The following is a 21929-nucleotide window of genomic DNA, read 5'->3' as shown; positions in this document are numbered from 1 at the left end:
AAGTGAAAGAAGGAATTTAACCCAGCGAAAAAGTTTTATGGGAAAAGGGTTATAAATTTATATTGCGCCACCCGCCAACCTTGATAATTTTTTTGGATGACGGAAAAAGAAGATCTTTTACTGATTATCGGGATGCGGAAGAATTTGTACAAGAACTCCCAAATATTCACTAACCACAGCCAAAGATTTAAAAGTGAAATGGATTAAAGATGAAGACAGGGACAGTGAATGGAGTTGATGGATGTTTAAGGACAGAAGAATATTTAAATATATCCTTAGTTATATGATACAGGGGGAGAAAGGTAAAATTTTAGAAATATTAATCGAGAGTAGTGATTATTTTTCTTCTCTTATATATACTTTTTTTATGTGACAGGAAGCTGAGGGAACTTCAGATCGATTGCTACGGGATTCACGTGTGTAATCATGGCGATTGACATGACCGCACAACGGAGGGGGGTAATGTTGTGTTTTTTCTTTATTCACATCATTAGTAGGGGGGTATTTTGTTATCTTTTTTCTCTATAATCTATTTTTCTTTCTTTGCCTGGACAATTGGGGGGGGGGGAGGAGGGGGGAGACACATAGCAATACGGAGAATTTTAAAAAGATTCCCCAAGGTACCACGAAAGTTGAAAAGTTAGGTATTACTATAGACTGGAGTAACCCTGTTAAAAATAATGACTAATTTACTGAATTTTTAAAGTTTTAATGTTAATGGGCTTAATGGACCGGTGAAAAGAAAAAGAATTTTAACATACATTAAGAAAATGAAAATAGATATAGCTTTTAGCTGCATTCTATTTGAAAAAATTACTTATAGCTTAAGAGACAAATACGAAATATTTCTGAAAATTTGGCACCCTTATTTACAAAAGATAGGATTAAATATATAGGTGCTCCGAAGATAAAATTATTGGTTATTTGGGGAAAGAAAGAAATATATATACTAAAGCTATTATGAACTCCATGGAGAATGTGGGGATCTTCCGATATCCAGGCATTCTTTCTTTCTTTTTTTTTCCCTTTTTTTCTCTTTCTACAGGGATATGTTAGGGGGGAGGGGTTAAGGGGGGGGAAGGGTTGATACTTTTTTCCCCTTCTGTAACCATTTGAAAATTCAATTTAAAAAATTATAAATTAATCCTACCAGCTACTAAGCAATTGTAAATTGTGTGTGCATGCTTTGCTTAACTGACATCTACCCAACTGTAACTAATGATGAAAAGTTCTTTAATCTTTTTCCTCCCATTCTTCAATTGCTTCTAAGAGAGCAAAATATTAAACAATGAGGGCTCCACTGTGGGCAAAACACAGTGGAAGGAAGAATCAGGAATTCTGCAATACTTATGGGACAAAACCGCGCCAACTTACACAAAAGAGCAGTTGCCTTCCACACCGAATGCAATAAGTTCACCCAGACACATTAGACATTATATTTCTTAGACAATTTGTTACTAACCTGAAACCTGAACCTGCTTATTGCTACTATTTTGTATTATTTCATTTTTGTACATATGCTTCTTGCAAAAAAGCACTATAAATGCAATCAATGTTCCATTATAGTCATACTTTGTTCAGTACACTGCATCCTTCTACAATTACTGAACAATGTACTGGAATGCCCATCTGATGAGCCAAGCAGGACAACAGTACAGCTGTTGTTTGTAGCATGCTGAAAGACTACCACAGTAATGCAGATTGTGGGTATGACACGTAGTTATGATTAAAGATTCAGCAATACCTGAATTCCAGCCTTTAAGCAGAACTCACGCAAAAGAGACACCTTCTGTAGACCAAACTGCTCCACTGCCTGATCAACCCCAGCACTGGAACACACAGATCAAAAACATAATTTTATAGTCAAAGACAGAAGGTAAATAGATGACAGAGACATTTTCTTATTCCCACCGCCCCTTAGCATTATCAGATGTATCATCATCCTGCGAAGAAGTATTACAAGTTTGGCTATTATAGTTGCAAAGTTATAAAACTCTGGTTAGGCCACATCTAGAGTATTGCACACAATTCTAGTTGCCCCACGACAGGAAGGACGTTGAGGCCTGGGAGAGGCTCAGCAGAATGCTGCCTGGTTTAGAGGGCACGTGCCGTCATGAGTGGCTGGAGAAACTTGAGTTGGAGTGTCAGAAGCTGAGGGGGAGATCTGATAGAAGTTTATAAGATGATGAGAGGCAAGACAGTATCTGCTTCCCAGGGTTGAAATGTCCAATACCAGAGGGCATGCATTGAAAGTGAAGGGGGAGGTTCAAAGGGGATGTGAGGGGCAAGTTTTTTTTTACTTAGAGAAGTGGATGCCTGGAACACGCTGCCTGGTATGATGGTAGAGGAAAATACATTAGAGGATTTTAAAAATTCATTTAGATAGGCTCCTGGATGCAACGGAGGTGGAGGGATATAGACATTAAGTATGTAGGAGGAGTTAGTGTTTGGGTGTCTTTGATTTGATTTTTTTAGATGATTTGGCACAACATTATGTGCCGAAGGGCCTGTTCCTGTGTTGTATTATTCTATGTTCTAAGCAAGTTCTATCTACTGGTGTATTTTGTTCCCAACCTCTGCTGTTGTATATGGAGATGACTGGTCTAAGTAAATAGGGCTCCTGTAACTCAAAAATTTTACTAGCTAGCTTGCAGGAAAGATGGTGAAACATGGTAATATTTTGCTTGTATTCTTGAACAAGTTCAAACTTCTGCAATACTCATCTACACTCCCAAGCAGGGATCAACATTTCTCCAAAACCAGGGTTTATTAGGAAAATGTCCAGGGTCTTGAAGGTTGACTCTCTTCCCTTCTTCAGCTAGTCCATACCCCTGAATCTCACAGTTGCCGTGGAAGTTCAAGGTGTTCAGCAAAAGTTGTCCCACCCCATGCATCAACAAACCAAGTCTTAGCAAAAATTGTTCTTCTATAACAATGGCTGATGGAGAAGGCAGCCAAAGGCAGTTATTGATGCATTTACGTACCAAACCAAGGCGTAGTCAAAGCTTTCAACAGCTTCAATATTAATCTGCTTCCACAGCTCTGTGGAAGTCAGGCTAGCCCACGCCACGTCATTCCCAGCAATCCGCATCTTGCGCTTGTTTTTTTTCTTGCGTGGTGCAATCTCGCCGGGAAGCAAATGTGTAACACCATTGGAATAGGAGCTCAGGAAACAATTAAGGAAGTGACTAATTGCGGATGAAAGAGCTGATAACTCCACACTCTGTAAGAAAAACAAAGTAAACACAATTAGGTGAACTTCCATTGACAGAAAGGAATGAATCAGAGTCAATATGGGTTTTTGTAGATCAATCCAGGCAAACCCCCCTTCTCTTACCCTAAGCCTGGAACCCTGCAGATACTTGAAGTATCAATACAGTTGTGGCTTTTTGAAAAGGAATCAACTTCCAGTGAATCCCTGTTACAAAAAGATTCAACCTCATGTCACCCCTCATCTTACATGTTAAATCTATACCCTCCAAATGGTGACCTTTCAGTTAATGACAATAGATTCTCTGGCCTTTCTGAACTCTGAATCTCTCACAACTTTCTCTTCTCCAAGACCAATCAGCCCAGCTTTTTACCATATCCTTTGTCCTGGTCAGCTTCAATCTCTCACTGCTGCAGATGGAGGCTCCCATCTGCTTCAAAAGGGCGACTGTCATACCAATCCCCAAGAAGAGGAAGGTGAGCTGCCTCAATGACAGTGGCACCCGCATCTAAGTTGATAAAGTGCTTGAGAGGTTGGTCACGGCTACAATCGACTCCTGCATGAGCAAGGACCTAGGGGCACTGCAATTTGCCTATTGTCACAATAGCAGATTGTAATCTCAGCTATTGTCACAATAGCAGATGCAATCTCACTGGCTCTCCAACCGGCCTTTGATCATCTGGACAATAGTAATACTTACGTTAGACTTCCTCACCAGGAAATCTTAGTCTGTGTGGATCAGAAAAAACATCTCTTCTTCACTGACAAGCGACACTGGCCCACCTCAAGAATGTGTACTTAATCCACTACTCTACCCTTCGTACACCCACAAGTATGTGGCTAAGCACAGTTCAAATGCCATCTATAAATTTGCCAACAGCACTGCTATTATTGGCAGAATTTCAAATGGTGACGAGGTAACGTACCAGAGAAAGACAGATCAGCTAGTTGAGTGGTGCCACAACAACAACCTTGCACTCAACATCAGTAAGACCAGGGAACTGATTGTGGACTTCAGGAAGGGGAAGTCGAGGGAACACACACCAGTCCTCATCTGGGAATCAGCAGTGGAAAGGGTGAGCAGTTTCAAGTTTCAGGGTGTCAACATCTCTCAAAATCTATCCTGGGCCAAACATATTGATGCAATTACAAAGGCAGCACGATAGCAATTATATTTCATTAGCAGTCTGAGGAGTCGTGGTTTGTCACCAAGGACACTCACAAGCTGAAAACTCAGACAGCTCCATTATGGACACTGCCCTCCCCAGCACTGAGGACACCTACAAATGGCGATGCCATCATGGAAGGCGGCACCCATCATTAAAGACCACCTTCGCCTGGGACATGCCTCCTTCTCATTGCTAGCATCAGGGATGAAGTACAGGAGCTTGAAGCCACACTCAACACTCCAGGAGCAGCTTCATCCCCTCCACCATCAGATTCCTTAATGGACATTGAACCCATGAACACTACCTCTTTCTTTTTTCTCCTCTCTTTTTGCACTACTTGTTCAATTTAATTTTTATACGTACAATTACTTCTTATTGTAACTTAGTTTTTTTCAGTGATGTATCGCAATGTACTGCTGCTGCAAAACAACAAACTCATGACAAAAGCCAGTGATATTAAACCTGATTCTGAATGAAAACCCTCAACCTTGGAGCCTTCTTGGACTTCACATCCTAAAGTCTGGTCACCAGAATTGATTGCAACACATCTTCAGTAACAATGCAGTTTTCAATTACTGGGTTAACAGCAAGAAGTTTCTACCATTAAGGATGAGTTCAAATCCCACTATGGCAGTGAGGAATTTAAAATCAAGATCTAGTCTTGGTCTCCATGAATCTACTGAGTTGCAGCAACAATAAGTGGTTCACTAATGTCCTTCAGGGGAAGAAAAATCTGCAGTATTTACCAAGTATAGCTAAATGCATCTCTGGACTCAACTGTGTTCAATTCTTAACTGGAGCAATCAGTAAAAAGGTGGGTTACAGTGCTTTGTAAAAGGTTATAAAGGCTTAATATTACTCATTATGCCCAGGATCGTATGCTTTCTGAATTGGCATGCCATAATCACATGCATACATACGTTTCTGAAATTCCTCTGAATTTGTAAGATTTTCCCATATTCCTACCAAATGAAATATATCATTCCACACTTCTCTGATGAAATTTCATCTGCCCCATGTCTAATGCATAATTAGACCATAATGCCAACGAATGATGCACTGCAATTAATTCTGGTGCCAGACTTTAGGATGTGAAAATCCAAGATGTATTTTCTTAAAATTACCAAGACAATGTCTTGAATGAATGGATTTCCTATGACGAAACATCAGATAAACTAGTCTTATATTACTGGAAGTTAGAGGTGTTAAATTAAACATAACATCCTGAGGAGTGATGCGGAGAGGATATTTCCTCTTGTGGGAGAGTCTAGAACTAGAAGTTACTGTTTAAAAAATAAGGTGTTATTCTTTTAAGCCCTCAAGGCACTTTCTTTCTCTCAGTGGGTCATGGGTCTTTAGAATTCACCTCAAAGACGTTTGGAAAGAGAGTTGTTGAAATTACTTTATTGTGGAGGTCGAAAGAGACCCGATTAGCAAGAGGTTGAAAGGTTATTTGCGTACTGATGGGAATGAGGCAGAGGTTAAAAATAAATCACCCATATCCCAAGCTGTAGTGCAGATTCGAAGGGCTGAATATCCTCCCCGTTTTTATTGGTTATGTTGGTCAGAAGAACAGTTGTTGAGTTATGATTCAGTCTTATTCAACAAACCGATGCAGCATTTCAACACAGCCAACGGGTCGCAATGCATTTTACAGAAGTATCATCAAAAAGAAAGCAACATAATCCAAACAAAGCTGGTTAAACATGAAGTAACCAGAATAAAATGCCTCGGGATAAAGCACCCTACTTTGTCCATTTTTCTGATGTACATGGTAACAGAGGAGATATCCTGTGCAATTGCTTCATCCCTTTGGAGCTTTCCAATAGAGTTAAGATTTCATAAATATTAGTTTGAGTTACAAACACAAGTAAGTATATGGATCCTGGAAATCCAAAGCAACAAACACAACATACTGGAGGAACTCAGCAGGTCAGGCAGCATCAATGGAAATGAATAAATAGTCAACGTCTTGGGCCCAGACACTTCTTCAATTTCAGCCCAAAACTTCCACCGTTTACCCTTTTCCATAGATGCTTCCTGACCTGCTGAGTTCCTCCGCATTTTGAGAGTGTTGCCTTAGTTTCAATTGTATCAGACGTGTATCCAACAAGATGCGTTGTTGGGAAATGAGATAGATGAAAATCTCATGGAACAGGCATAAATAAGATTGAACTTCTTGCCCCTCTGCCAAAGTGTGCCAGATCAACCTCAGTTTAGCAAAGGGCAATAATTTGTAGCAGATCTGCCTCACAAACTTTACAATATATAAATAATGGGACAGTACTGAAGGAATTGAGAAAGGTCAAGTTGAAACCCACTGGAGTCATCACCACTGAAACTGGCAGCTAATTCAGCACAGAACATCAATGAAACGTGCGATATTACCATTGTGTTGTTCGAGTGTATGAATTGTAACATGCATTAGTTATGGTTACTGAAGCTAATGAGTGTACTCCATGATCAGAGCTGTTACCTGCAGGTAGAGGACTACAACGTGCTTCACTGCTCGGGTGATGATTTCACTGATCAGCAGTCTCTGCGGAAATGGAAAATCATTTTAAACAAGGACCACCTACTCAAAGTCCATCAATTATACTACTAAATTTTGATTATGAAAATCTAGAGTGTTTTATTATCAATCACTTTCTTCCCAACATAAAATAATGCAATCCACATGTTGTCAAGTACATTTTGAGTAAATACTGGCACGTTTTATTACAACTTCTTATTTGTCACCCTCCACTTAGGAGCAGGATGTTTATTATTTTTAAAGATGTCTTTGGATACTGCCCGAGTGCCTTCTCATTATGTGTACGTGTAGCACAACCAGACCCAACATGGTCCACAAGTGTGCACATCTAGGAATACCATGGTCAATTTCAGGGCTCTAGCAAAACTATTGAAAGTAAGAACATTACAAACAGGAGCAGGAGTAGGCTATCTGGCAAGCATGCTTCACCATTCAATAAGATCAAGGCTGATCTGGCCATGGATTTATCTCCACCTACCTCTAGCAGTGAAGGCCAACATTCCATTTGCCTTCTTGATGGCCTGCTGCACCTGCAAACCAACCTTTTGTGATTCATGCACAAGCACTCCCAGGTCCCTCTGCACAGCAGCATGCTGCAATCTTTTACCATTTAAATAATACTGAGCATGGACCAACTGGAATTCTTTGCAATGCATGACTGAGAGTCACACAATTTTCAATCAAGCCTTAGGGAGAACTTTTAATTATTATAATCATTTACTGGTTCTGTAATCAGACCCCTCCCTTGAAGCATCAGTGACTAGCTACATCAGCAAGTACATTGATGTTACTCTGTCCAAGACCATCACTACACACGCTAACCAGAAGCCATGGATGACCGCGGAGGTGCGTGCACTGCCGAGGACCCGTAATTCTGCCTTCAGAGCAGGTGACAAAGCAGCACTAACAACAGCAAGGGTTAAACTGTCCTGGGCCATCAGAGAGGCAAAGTATGCACACACCCAGCAAATCCACAGCCACTTCCAGGACAGCAGCGACTGTGCAGGTGATGCCTCCCTCCAAGATGCACTGAATAACTTCTATGTTTGTTTTGAGGCGGAAAATGATGTGGCGGCGAGGAAGTCCACCCCCCTACAAATGACCAGGTGCTGTGTCTCACCGTGGCCGATGTGAGAAGAACCCTGTGCAGGGTCAACCCACGGAAGGCTGCTGGACCAGACAATGTTCCTAGTAGAGAGCTCAGAGGATGTGCAGACCAGCTAGCAGATGTTCTCAATGACATCTTCAACATCTCCCTGAGCAGCTCCACCGTTCCAACGTGCTTCAAGGCCACCACCATCGTCCCCGTGCCATAGAAGTCTTCAGTGTCCTGCCTAAATGACTACCGTCCCGTTGCACTTACATCCATCATCATGAAGCGTTTCGAGAGGCTCGTCATGAGGCATATCAAGACCCTGCTGCCCCCCTCACTGGACCCCCTGCAGTTTGCGTACCGTCCCAACTGCTCAACAGATGACGCCATTGCCACCATCCTCCACCTGGCCCTAACCCACCTGGACAAAAAAGACATACGTTCAGATGCTGTTCATAGACTTTAGTTCAGCATTCAACACAATCATCCCTCAGAAACTGACTGGAAAGCTGAGCCTACTGGGCCTGAACCCCCCCCCCCCACCTCTGCAACTGGATCCTAGACTTCCTGACTGGGAGACCTCAGTCAGTCTGGATTGGGGGCAGCATCTCCAACACCATCACACTGAGCACAGGGCCCCCCAGGGCTGTGTGCTCGGTCCATTGCTGTTCACTCTGCTGACCCACGACTGTGCTGCAACACACAGCTCAAACCATGTCATCAAGTTTGCGGATTGGTGTGGAGCCAACAACCTGTCTCTGAATGTGAACAAAACAGAAGAGATGGTTGTTGACTTCAGCAGGGTACAGAGCGACCATTCCTGGGTGCTCACCTGGTCCCTCAACACCAGCTCCATAGCAAAGAAAGCCCAGCAGCGTCTCTACTTTCTGCAAAGGCTGAGGAAAGTTCATCTCCCACCCCCCATCCTCATCACATTCTACAGGGGTTCTATTGAGAGTATCCTGAGCAGCTGCATCACTGCCTGGTTCAGAAATTGCACCATCTCGGATCGCAAGACCCTGCAGCGGATAGTGAGGTCAGCTGAGAAGATCATCGGGGTCTCTCTTCCCACCATTATGGACATTTACACTACACGCTGAATCCGCAAAGCAAACAGCATTATGAAGGACCCCACACACCCCTCATACAAACTCTTCTCCCTCCTGCCATCTGGGAAAAGGCACCAAAGCATTCCAGCTCTCACGACCAGACTATGTAACAGTTTCTTCCCCCAAGCTATCAGACTCCTCAATACCCAGAGCCTGGACTGACACCTTCCTACCCTATTGTCTATTATTTATTGTAATGCCTGCACTGTTTTGTGCATTTTATGCAGTCCTGGGTAGGTCTGTAATCTAGTGTAGTTTCTCTCTGTGTTGTTTTTTTTAAACATAGTTCAGTCTAGTTTTTGTACTGTGTCATGTAACACCATGGTCCTGAAAAACGTTGTCTTGTTTTTACTATGTACTGTACCAGCAGTTAAGGTTGAAATTACAATAAAAAGTGACTTGACTTCAGTTGAAATAATCTCTCACTTGAATACCTACCGAGATATGTTCTAAATATTGCTTGTTTTTTGACTGGCTTATCAGCTGCGTTATTTTACCAATGTATCGAATGTTAATTCCATATTTGTGCAGAGCATCAGTCATTGTGGCACCATCTGCAGGTACAACGACATGATTCTCACAGTCTTTGATCTGGAAATCAAAAGGAGGGAGATGAAGCAAGTCTGTGCGGTAGACATCATCCAACATGCACAGCTCCAATATCTGCTCTGAAGCCATGGTGATAAGCATGATGAATCCAAATAACTATGTTAAACATGTCCCTCAAACCTTTCTTGACATTTCTCATGCTAACAAAATAGCTACTCTTGGTTGTTCATTCACAACCAATGATCTAAATACCAACACTCAGCATTGAATTTCCCTTCACCTCTGATAAATTAGCTTTAACTATTTCTGTGGCACAGATGTTGATATTTTCTCATCACAGAATTCATTCTTACAAATCTACATAAAACTTTAAATCCATGAACTTTTTCCATATAGTCACTTACAAAATTGGGAATCTGTACAGACACAAAGAAGGCTGCAATGTCCCTCATCAATCGCTTCTGAAGCTGCAGAGCTTCCTGTTCCGACTCATGAAATCTTATATCTGCAACAAAAAAAATCAATTCCAATTTAAACGCCATCAAAGCAAGTCACCTAAAAAACTCAGCAGCTGTTACATGATGCACAAGCAATTTAAAACACTTTCAACAGTTCCATCATGCTCAAAGCCCATTACTTTCATTTCAGATAAATAGCATTTGTGAATGCAATGCCCACTTGGCAAACCTAATCTATTTTATGGTCAACTTGTAATGGAGCAGGCAGATTGGTTTAATGCAAATTGTCGAATGAGTGGAAAATCAGAGCCTCAGTATCAGTAACAAGAGAAAGAAACCAAAAGTAACATCATGAAGGATCCCACCCACCCTGCTATCCATCATGGACTGCTTGCCCCACTCGCTTCAGAGAGGAGACTGCATAGCATCCATACCAGGGCTAGCAGACTCAAAAGTAGATACTTTCCCCAAGCAGCAAGGCTAATCATCAACTTCACCCACTAGCCCACTCCTCATCATGTCTGCTTTATCATTTCCTGTTGGCCACCTTATGCACAGGCACTCCTGTGCCTAGTGTTACTTTATGGACTTACAATCAATGTACATGAGCTAGTTATGTACTTACTGTTTATTTATTGGTTTTTTTGTATTTTTTATACTGGAGTAACAATTATTTCATTAGCCTTTACACTTGCTTAGTGGAAATGGCATTAAATAATCTTAAGCTTAAACACAGTTGTTCTTATTCCTTTTGGAGCTTGTGGTGCATCAGGAAGCACTTCTTGCTGTTTCTTTAGCATTTGTCTGTTTTTATTTCTGAAGCCAAGTTGCTAGTTTGACAATCAAGCCAGCACAGATGGAAAGCTTGCAAGCAGCCAGCCGGATTCGAATCCAGGACCACTCGCCTCAAAGTCTGGTGTGGATGCCACTACACCACCGGCCGGTTAAAACTTAAGTGCAAGTAACTTCCATCTTGCAGTCCTTTGTGTAACAGAAATTCAATCTTACAGAATTTACAATCAATACCCAAAATTTTAAATAAACAAACATGATTTTAGTAATAAATAATTTTAGCTCAAATACTGCTCATTACCTGGGCAATACACATTGAGATTGAACCGAATGTCAAAGACACTTTCACTGATGGAGCCCACTTCTTGACATATGGCCTTCATCTCTTCAGCATCTCTTATATAGTCTACGGGGAAAGAAAAAGAAAGTAACCTAACTGTTGTACAAGTTAGGAGAAGGTCATTGGGTACTAGGATACTCAATGCATCTCCAGAAAAATTCAAAAGTAAAATTGAAATACAAGTTGAGTGTAGATCTGAAAAGCTCAAGTACTGGGCACACTGGCAAATGACTTCTCTACTTTTCCTCTGCTCATTTATCAGTGTGATGGTTTAATTAAAAGATTGCAAAAGAAAACATTCATGTATATATAAAACCCTTTAATATTGATTTCAAAGCAGGATCAGATTGCAAGTGGTAGGTTTTTTCCCCCACTTAATTACTGCACAAATCCAATGCCACTGCCTCAAGTACAGACAGCTGAATAACTGCATGCTGAACCATGTATACATGGGCTTGCCAATTCTGGCAGAATGCATCCTTCAATCATTTCCCACTTCCAACTATCCTACCTCATTCAACCATGTCTGTCCTCTAGATGAAATACTTTTTATCAACAATAAGAAATTTTGAACAAAAATAATAATCAGTTATTTTAAAATCTTCCAAAAGATTTTTCTCTTGGATTATCCATAGCGCGCTCCAGAAAATGACTCTTGAATTCCCAAGATTTCAGAGGAAGGTTGGCAACTGCATGCTCAGTTTTTGATATGCCTGTGTGAATATGTATATATTAGTTGTAGCTATTTAGGAAGGTGACAATGATATCGATAGCTGATGTCGTTTGTATATAGAGAATGATTCAGTTAAATGTGGTTGGAAATTAAACTGAATAAATTCAGAATAACATTCCCTCTTAGAATAGGCTGATTTTAACCCCGAGTAGCAGCACGTGTTGTAGGGCTGTAGGAAGCCTCAAAATGGCAATATTAGTGTTTTTTTGTGCAAGTTTCATTTATTTTCTGCAATTCTATCCATACATTTTATTTTATTTGCCCTGCTGTGTGACAAACTGGGGGTGAGTCTGTGGGGCTGCTCCAGCTGCTCTGGGCTTCATGTCTATGGACTCAATTTCATTCTAAATGCTGTTGCTTGGTTTTACTGTTTGCACGATTTGTTTTTTTCTCTCTCTGCACATTGGGGTGTTGGTCTTTTTTTTAATTTGGGTCCTTTCGGTATTCTTGTTCTGTGGCTGCCTGTAAGCAGACAAATCTCATGGGTGTATAATTTCCTCTCAGTCTCACAGATTTTTATTCTGAAATATTCAAAGTAGTTACTTCAGAACCAGGGATACAGATTCATTTGTGATTTCTGAATGCACAACATAAATATCGAAGTACAATCTTTTTGGTTATGATGATTAAGAGCATACCAAGTCAGCTAACTTGAACCTCTATAGTCATCAACTCTGATGCATGGCATGCAAACCCAAAGTCCAAGCGAACATGTACGTCATTCCATTGCTCTTGTCACTGTGGAGCAATAACTCTCTAAAAAGAGAATCCAGAAATTCTTTGCATCTAACCCTTAACTCTGTGCAAAGAAGGACTGGTGTAGGAACTGCAACTCACATTTATCAGAATGAGGTTGCTGGCAATGTAGCATACTTACTTAAAATTTCTTCAATCTTTTAAATTCCTTGTTGAATGTTGAAAGGCCTTGATAGAGTGGATGTGGAGTGTATGTTTCCTATAGTGGGAGAGTCTAAGACCAGGGGATACAGCCTCAGAATAGAGGGACATGGGATGAGGAAGAATTTCTTTAGCCAGTGTGGTGAATCTGTGGAATTCATTGCTACAGGCACCTGTGGAGGCCAAGCCTTTATGTATATTTAAAGCAGAGGTTGTTAGATTCTCGATTAATCAGGGGATGAAGGGATACGGGGAGAAGGCAGGAAATTGGAGCCAGAGGGAAAATTGGATCAGCCGTGATGAAATAGCAGAGCAGACTGGATGGGCCAAATAGCCTAATTCTGCTTCTATATCTTAAGGACATGTTAGTGGTTTATTTTATTAATTTTTTAAAATTTTTTTTTACAAATATGTTTTAATAGTCTTTAAATATCTGTCTATCAGCAACATTTCGAAACCTCCAAGTCTTTGGCAATTGGAACTGAAGTCAATCAGGACCTTGCTGAATGCTATTGCACACACAGTCAGTTCCCCCATTGTTCTGCATCCAGAGAAGTTAAAGTAGACAGGCAGGGAATACAGACAGTGAGCACGGTCTGGGACAATATGGTTCAGAGTTTCGGTGCTTTATCCGTCAAATTACATCAGTGCATTGTTCACTTTCCAGTTGCAAAGTTTGCCAAGCCACACTGGCTGAATGAAACATCGCCAGCAAGCACGATATTATTGAAAATACATAGTGCCCTTCACACCTGTACCACCTTCTCATTCAAAAGACTTGCATTCAATTAATGGTGATTTCAAATTTATTTATTTATTGAGATACAGCACAGAGTAGATCCTTCCAGCCCTTCGAGCCATGCAACCCAGCAATTTAACGCTAGCCCAATCACAGGACAATTTACAATGACCAATTAACCTACCAACTGGTAGGCCTCTGGAGGGAGGAAACTGGAGCACCCGGAGGAAACATGCGGTCACAGGGAGTACGTACAAACTCCTTATCGGCAGTGTCGGGAATTGAACCCATGTTGCCTGTACCGTAAACTGTTGTGCTCACCATGCCACAATGAGTTCACAAGTAATATCATGGCCATTATCCTAAAAAGGAACGGTTCATTTCATTGCCTCTGCTTTCAAGTTGACGACTACATTGATAGCCACTGGGGAAAACAGGATTATCCACAACAGCCACAGCTACAGATTTCATTGAGAGAAAGCTCCCAGTGCAATAAACTGTTGTGGTTAGTTACTGACTGGTAATCCAGAGACCATGACTAATAAACCAGAGAGACAAGTTCAAATTCCACCATAGCATCTGTGAAATTTCAGTTAATAGTATGAGATTTAAGGGGGGGAAAAAAAAGTCCTTGGTGCTGGCTAGCACACAAATATTAAAACCTGTAAGTTTCACAGATATCCATTAGAGATGGAAATTTCTCATTTCTATATTGGCGGCTTAGCAAGAACATTTGGTTCAAAAGTAATTAGGGTTGGGCAATAAAGACTGAGCTTCCTAGTGTCAACCTCATCCTGAAATAAATAAAAAAAAACCACTCCCTTAGCTTCAGTTTGTTATTCTTCAACTTAAAGCTTCAGTTGGAATCTGAAACATGAATAAAAGCTTGGATACAACGGGATAAGTACACACAGTAGGCACTTTCAACTATGCATAATGGTTATGATCACCATTCCATAGAATGTAGCAGCTTTTAGCTTGTGTTCTTTCCATGCACGAGTGACTGCAAAAGTACATAATTAAATGAAAAGCTGCTAAAATTAAACTAAGAGATCCTTTGGTTGGTAGGATGAAGATATGTCTCTACCAAAGAAGGTGTAAGGTGTTCCTTTTGTTATGCCCGCAGCCCCCTCCTTTGTGAGAATCGCAAGAGCACTAGTTGAGGGGGGGTCAGTAGACCCAGGAAGTGGGAGAGAGAGACGTGCCGAATACCGCGTTCCACCGGGATGCAAAACAAGGCGACATTGACTATTGTCTCATGGAGACCACGTGTAAAGCCCTCGGGCAAAGTGGGCTGGTTGAGAGAGAGATTGCATCATCCCAACCTGATTGACACCTGCGACCCCATGAAGGAGTATAAAGGAGGGTCTGAGGGGGACGACCCCTTCAGACGCACCAAGAAGACACGATAGCGATCCCGTCGTAGCGGGAAGCCATTTTGAAGGAAGCCACGTGCGTTAGATTCCGGGCCTGGAATCTGTGGCTGGAATCATGGAACACCGCTTTTAGCTAACAGCGGGGAAGCCCGCTCCCCTGATTCAACAGGTTTGCTTCATAAAGACCCGGGTAAGTTTTCCTTTTCTCACCAGTCTCTCTCTCTCTGTCCAACACGTGAAACCCAGCGATTCCCAAAAGGCTGAAGCCTGCAGACTTCTGAGTGACTTTTATATTTCCAACGGACAATATATTATCCCCTAGACAACAGTAGAGCTCATTTCTTAATGATGATTATTACTATACCCGTGCTTTAGATTGAGTATTGATGACGTATATTATCTGAATGTTTGTATTAACCTTACTTTTGTGCCCCTTTATAAATAAAAACATTTGAAAATAGTGCCATCAGACTTCAACGGACCTCTCTATCTTTGCTGGTAAGTGATCCAGTTACGGGATACGTAACACTTTCCTCCACTACCCTGAAGGTCACTTGCTTAGCCCCTGATCAGGGTCACTTGAAGTCATGGGAGCAGGTGGTGGATGGTCATATGAGCAGCTGGTGCACATCAGAAGTCCTGGTTATGTGACGCACTGACGCCAGGCAGACAATCTCTGAAGGGTATTGATAATGCTGGGGTCACCCATCTTGTAAAGACACTGCCCAGAAGAGGGCAACGGCAAACCAATTCTGCAGAAAAATTTGCCAAGAACAATCATGGTCATGGAAAGACCATAATTGGCCACGTCATACAACATGGCACATAATGAACAAGCGAAGTGAAAAAGGGACAGTAACATTATACTGTCATGGCAAAGAGACTCAATGGGCCAAATGGCCTGATTGTGCTCCTATATTTTATCGTCTCATAATGGCATTGATGAGAACACCTTGTATCATGACTGCAAAATAATACCTTTAAAGTTCCCATAAAGGGTTGTTTAAAAAAAGCGTGCTTGTCTTCAGGGGTTGTGGTATTGAATATAAAAGCTGGAAAGTTATGCTGTAGCTCTATAAAAGTTTGGTAAGGGCACATTTCGAGTATAGTGTACTGCTCCTTGGCCACACTATATAAGGGATACTTTGGAGAAGGCGCAAAAGTGTTTATCAGAGTATTATCTTGATTGGAGTGTATTAACCATAAGGAAAGACTGGATGACTTGGATTGTTTTGGTTTGGACTGCTGGAGATTGAGGAATGACCTGGTGAAGAGTTTTTTAAAAAAGTCGTGACAAGCATAGATAGTGTATCTTTTCTCAAAGCAAATGAGTTAAACATTAGAGAACATAGGTGAGAGAAGGGGAGTTTAAAGGAGATTTCAAGCTAAGTGCTTTACACAGAGGGCAGCAGGTGCCTAGAACTCACTGCCAGAGCAAGTGGTAGAAACAGATATGATAGCAATATTTAAGTGGCACTTGGACAGAAACATAACCATGCAGGGAATTGGATATTGTTCAAGAGATTGGGCAGATTGGATTTGCTGGTACCAAACGGCCTGTTCCATTGCTATGCTATGTACCAGTCTGGTTTCCTTCTATGAACCTTGAAATTTAAAAAAAATAATGACTTGTGTTCTGTTATGAATTAGATCAATAGTGGGCGAGCTTAACCCAAAAACTGACAATTACTGCAAGCTGGAGAAATCAATGCTCATGCTTTCAGGTTGGAGCCTACCCATATGGAATATGAGGTGCTGCTCCTCCAACTTGAGAGTGGCATTATCATGGCAGTAGAGGAGGCCTTGGACCAAACTATACCACAGTCGCGGAACAGTAAGCACAATGCTATTACAGCTCGAGGTGTTGGAGCTCAGAGTCCTCCCTGTGGAATGCGTAGGTTTTCTCTGCGTGCTCTGGTTTCCTCCCACAGTCCAAAGATATCCCGGATAGGTTAACTGGTTATTGTAAATTGTTCCGAGATTAGGTGCTCAGAAGGGCTGGAAGGACCTATTCCTGTTCTAGATCTCTAAATAACTCAATATTTCAGAATGGGGATGGGCAGGGGAATTAAAATCATTGGCCACTGGTAAGATTACGAAGGTGCTATGACTTTGCACCTGTTATCCACTTGTACTTTCTCTGTAACAGGATCACTCTATGTACTGTAAAGCTTGTTCTACCTCACACTGATGCAATAATTTGATCTGCATGGATAACGTACAAGTTTGCACTGTCTTGCATGCCACCTAGGCAGGCTGTTTTAAACAACCTCAAAATTGTCATAGCTGTTATTCCACAGTACAACAGAGATAGATAATTATTTTTCTATTATAAAAGTAAAATAAGAACTTTCATTCTTTGTATTGCATTCACAATTTTTTAAAGAAAGATTAGCTACTAATTTGTGCAGGGCAAGCTCCTGTACAGAGCAAGATAAATTATATTAATCCTTTTGAAGAGATAAGCATATTGACTAAGGCTGGACACGTTTTGTTCCCATTTTGAATGGTTCCAAGCATCCACTAAAGAGAACAACAAAGCTTCAAGGGAAATATTATTTATAGACTAATATGTTGGCTCAAATTATGTTTTCAAGTGCTGGAATGGGACTTGAAATCATAACTTCGTCTCACAGGAAAAAGTGCTATAATGCTGACAATCATGAGATCCCAGCCAATTATTCATCTGTGTATTCATATCTGACCAAATTACAAGACCTGCCATAAGTACAGTGAATGAAAGTCATTTCTGTGCCAGTATCTACTGTCACTATTCAATTTTTAATAATAAAAATTGGCCCTATCCAGGTGTTCTTTGTTGCACAAAATTGAATTTCATTGCAGTATGCCAGAACCGTGACTTATGATCCTAAGACTCAGAACACTCTGGGATTCAGATTTCACTTGTATTTCCTCCCCGTTTTACATGTCGTCTGCTGTCCACTCCACAATTCTGTTTACTACAGCCGTGGATACCTCATCCTTAACTAATTTTTGCAAGTACTCTTACCAAAAGTTCTTATTGCACTGTCTCCGTCCTCCATCAAACTGTTTCTTCTGTCACTTCTGCTCATTTTCTCCTTCAAGAGCTTTGAAAACTGCATGTGCCTGAAGTACAAAAGACAGTCAAACAAATGCACAAGCACATGCTGGGTAGCAATATTACAAGCTTCTAAGTGCATCTTCAAGAAACAAAAATTCTCTGCTGGGATATGCAATTTCAATTCTTGAATAAACGTGGTGCAGAAGCATTGCCAAGGAGATGGGTTGCGCAATAATAAGTTTTACAAACATACTTGCATGTGTCAAATCCACGTTTGTACTTCCACCAGCAGGAAATGCCAATTGGAAGACAAATGGTTTGTGCCAGCTGATAGAATTGGAACCGGAGTCCACTTCTCCTTGTCTATACACAGCATCTCATAGCTTTGGCAGACTATGGAAATATGATTACTCAGTAACTGACAGGTAGACAAGGGACCCATAAGTTTTTCCTCACATGACATGATGAATTTAGAACATGATTTTATCCCTCTCCAATTTTTGAATACAAATTGTAAATATAGTAGTAAACGAAATGTAGCAGAAACTAAAATAGTTTTCAAAGAGACTCAAATTTTAAACTAGATCTTCAAGGTCTCTGATCACAGTCAATGTGAAATAGCCTGCTTTCACTTACTCAATTCTGGCAGAAGTCTCTCCCTTTATAACCAGCCAGGTTTTGCTCTGAGGCTCTTGGTTTAAATTTTGCCTAACAATGCAAATCTTTTTCCCTTGCAGCCAGATTATACATGTATGTTATGCTTTCCAAATGAACTTGGGTTACCATACTCAGATTGTGGTCCACCACCATGGGGAAAGGAAAATGCTTGGAAAAAGAAAGAGGGGAAAGGAGAAAAGAAAAAAGACTTTTCATAACCTAATGTGCTTGCATCCCTCCCAGCTGCCAATTATTCGGCATTATAGACCACATGGAGAAAAATGCAAAACAAAGCGTTATACCGTATTCAGTGCAAATCTGAAAATGATGTAACATTTTAAACTGGCTTTGAAATTAGTGACAAGTGCTACAAGTATATTTCCTTGTGACAAAGCCGAGTTTAATAACAGAGTCTATTCCAGCTCTTAAAACAATCCCATCAACCCCATTTCCTCACTTAAGATTTCTAACATGGCCATTAAGTCCTCCCTGGTTCTCCTACAACCAATATATACTGGATAATTTATTGTAGACCATTCACCTACCATCTAGTGCACAGCTGGACTGTGGGTTGAAAACAGGAATCCTTGCAGAACATGCAAGTGTCCCACAAGTAACCGTGAAGCTCAGGAACAAACCTAGATCCTTGCAGTTCCATTATGCAAAGTCTTGAGGTGAGCTGGCCAGTAATTAGCTTTGTCTTTACAGAAAACGCAAATTTGACATGCCCAGCCTTGAATTCTACCCCATAAAACATGACAACTCAACAGGTACATACACAGGTAGAATAGAAGCTTATGGCCATTTATCCACAGTTACCTTTGCCAGATAGAGCAAGATGATGTAGATAAGAAGGTCCCAAATATTTGAAGAATAAATCAGAAATAAGAGAAAAGAAATGGAACCTATGTAATCTACATGTATTCTTTAAAATGAAGTATTAAAGAAAGCAGAAAAGAAACTCCCTCCAAAAAAAAAGCACAAGCTGTTGGGTTATCTGAAAATTTAAATATTGAAATATGTTGATTTTTGGTTAGGCAAGATTATGAAAGTAGATAGAGACAAGACGTAATGGTTTGTTAAATTCATTCAAATCTGCAATGCATACTGTATGTATACATCTGCATATTAGACTAACAAGTAGTGCATGCGAGCTTGATTTCAACATTTAAGAAAACTTTGGATAGATACTGGATGGTAGACTTATGGAAGGCAGGTTGGAGTAGGCCTGTTTCTGTGCTTGTACTTTTCTATGACACCATGAAAAAATGAAGTTTATCATGGAAAAATAAATGGATTTTGTAAGGAACAATATTTAGGAAATACCTTAAAGGATAAGGTACAAGCCAAAAAATTATGATTGCAAGAAACTTCATAGGCTGTTAAAAATAGCACTGCTGGAAGGAAAGGATGTAAAACAAAAAAAATACAGAATGTGACACCAAGAGTTAAGTAATTGCTTTATAAATATTTTTAAAGGATATTTGTAGATAAATAGTAAATTGGCAGGAGAAAGAGGCTTATTGTTTTTTCCGAAACAACGCAAAAGTACAGATTATATTGGCCAAAAGATCTGGTTCTCTGCTGGATTATACAGTGATCCCCTACACATTATTTTTAATGATATAGTATTTTCGTTACTTGTGTTGGATGAAACTCTCCACCAATTCTGGCCGTAGACAGCAGAGTTTGTGTCGATACTCTTTTGGGAATCCCAAGCTTTGACATTCTTCATGTAACTCTTCCCCATCCATTGGCAGATAGTTCAGGTCCGAGGGGAATGTCCGGAATAAATCAAGAAGATAGCGTCGCCCGTCATTCCCCACGACTCCTTTGCAATCCACAGACGAGCACAGCATAATGGGCTGTTCCATTTCATTTAGAATCAGGTGCTTCTGGATCCGAAGGGGCTTGGAGGTCTTTAGCAAAAGGCCAACATACTCATGATCAGAAGTGACAGCTTTTCCAAAGTCAATTGATCCATAAACCACATTCTGTTCTTGCTCCTGGTCCAGAATTCCGGGAATAATCGACTGTGCTATTACTCGGTAACCCCGGTAATCCACTATTACCGTCCCCAGTAGGTGCAAACCATCCACATTTAAATCACTATAAGCTTGTATCCCTTTCAAGTCATTGTTCGACGCAGCATAGGCAGCATGGTCCCCACCGGACTCTCTAAAGTTGTCCCGGATGTCAAATCCAAAACTAAAGAAAATGTTATTCCAGACGAACATCTGCATTTTGATGTAGTCTCCTGGATTGATGGCCATGATGCTCCCATCAACAACTGCCATTGCACCAGAGATAGCAGCTGCAACAAAATTACTGTTAACCTGGTTGGGAACAAAAAGGAACATCTCAATTAATTTCTGCTTGGAGAACAAGACTGAGGCACAGTACATAATGCTTGCTGAGAACCAGACACATATGGCACACAACTCACCTGCACATTCAAACATAAGTTTCTGTGCTGTAATGTTCTATGGTTCTATAAGCCCAAGTACTGCAGAAATGTTAAAAGACCAATGCAAAATGCACAATATGACTTACCAAAATGAACATCATTTTAGTCAACACTAAGTTGTAGTCGAAAAAGTTGAAAAGCAAGTTTTAGTTCAGTGGTATTTCTTTCAAGGTTGATTAGTCCTGACATTGCATATCATAGCATACTTTTATAAAGAGTGGATTGGAAGGTAGAAAGAAGCAAGAGGTCAAGAAGTAATTTCCACTTGGAGGACTACAGCTTCTCCACATAATTCAACTGGACATAGGTCATGCAAGAAATTACTTCCCATCACTCTAACCCAACGATCTCATTGATTTCCATCCCAAATCCAGAAATAACACTGTCGCCGTTTGGTTAATTTCTGATAATACATTCATAGAACATACAGTGACAAGTTAAAGCATCCTGCAAGCCAGTGGCCCAACCCCACTTTTTGTTGAGCATCAGGAATACTTAATCCTGTCGCACAGGATCCATGGAGGAATGTGTACATTTTGTTTCTCAATTCCTGTTTGGATAAAATTTACCTGACACCTCTCACACAAAAGAGAGACCATGCATATAACTGGAAATTAAATCTTAAACATAAATCTTCAATTGGTAAAGAAAGATGGAAAAAAAAACTAAAGATTTGAGTCACACAAAATGAGAGTAGGATTTTCCTGCGCATGTTGCAGTGAAGTCCAGCAGTGATTTCTTATGAATTATTTGATCAGGTGTT

General features: G+C 40.6%; 1 protein-coding gene across 3 annotated transcripts in view; it reads right to left on the bottom strand.

The window, feature by feature from the left end:
* LOC132404056 (clustered mitochondria protein homolog) overlaps positions 1-21929 on the bottom strand; it is a 99416-nt gene that overhangs the window by 50472 nt on the left and 27015 nt on the right. For all 3 annotated transcript variants that reach the window (XM_059988040.1, XM_059988038.1, XM_059988039.1), the window contains exons 10-17: positions 20341-21035; positions 18010-18107; positions 11216-11320; positions 10069-10169; positions 9554-9706; positions 6857-6919; positions 2985-3223; positions 1745-1829 (exon numbers count right to left, since the gene is read on the bottom strand). In XM_059988040.1, coding sequence (XP_059844023.1) covers positions 1745-1829; positions 2985-3223; positions 6857-6919; positions 9554-9706; positions 10069-10169; positions 11216-11320; positions 18010-18107; positions 20341-21035 — 1539 coding nt within the window. The remainder of the gene's footprint in view (positions 1-1744; positions 1830-2984; positions 3224-6856; positions 6920-9553; positions 9707-10068; positions 10170-11215; positions 11321-18009; positions 18108-20340; positions 21036-21929) is intronic.

This window comes from Hypanus sabinus, chromosome 13 (assembly GCF_030144855.1).
Source record: "Hypanus sabinus isolate sHypSab1 chromosome 13, sHypSab1.hap1, whole genome shotgun sequence".
In the NCBI taxonomy this organism is placed as follows: Eukaryota; Metazoa; Chordata; class Chondrichthyes; order Myliobatiformes; family Dasyatidae; genus Hypanus; species Hypanus sabinus.
Note: the sequence above shows the minus strand (reverse complement) of the source record. Positions and strands in the feature narration are given on the sequence as shown.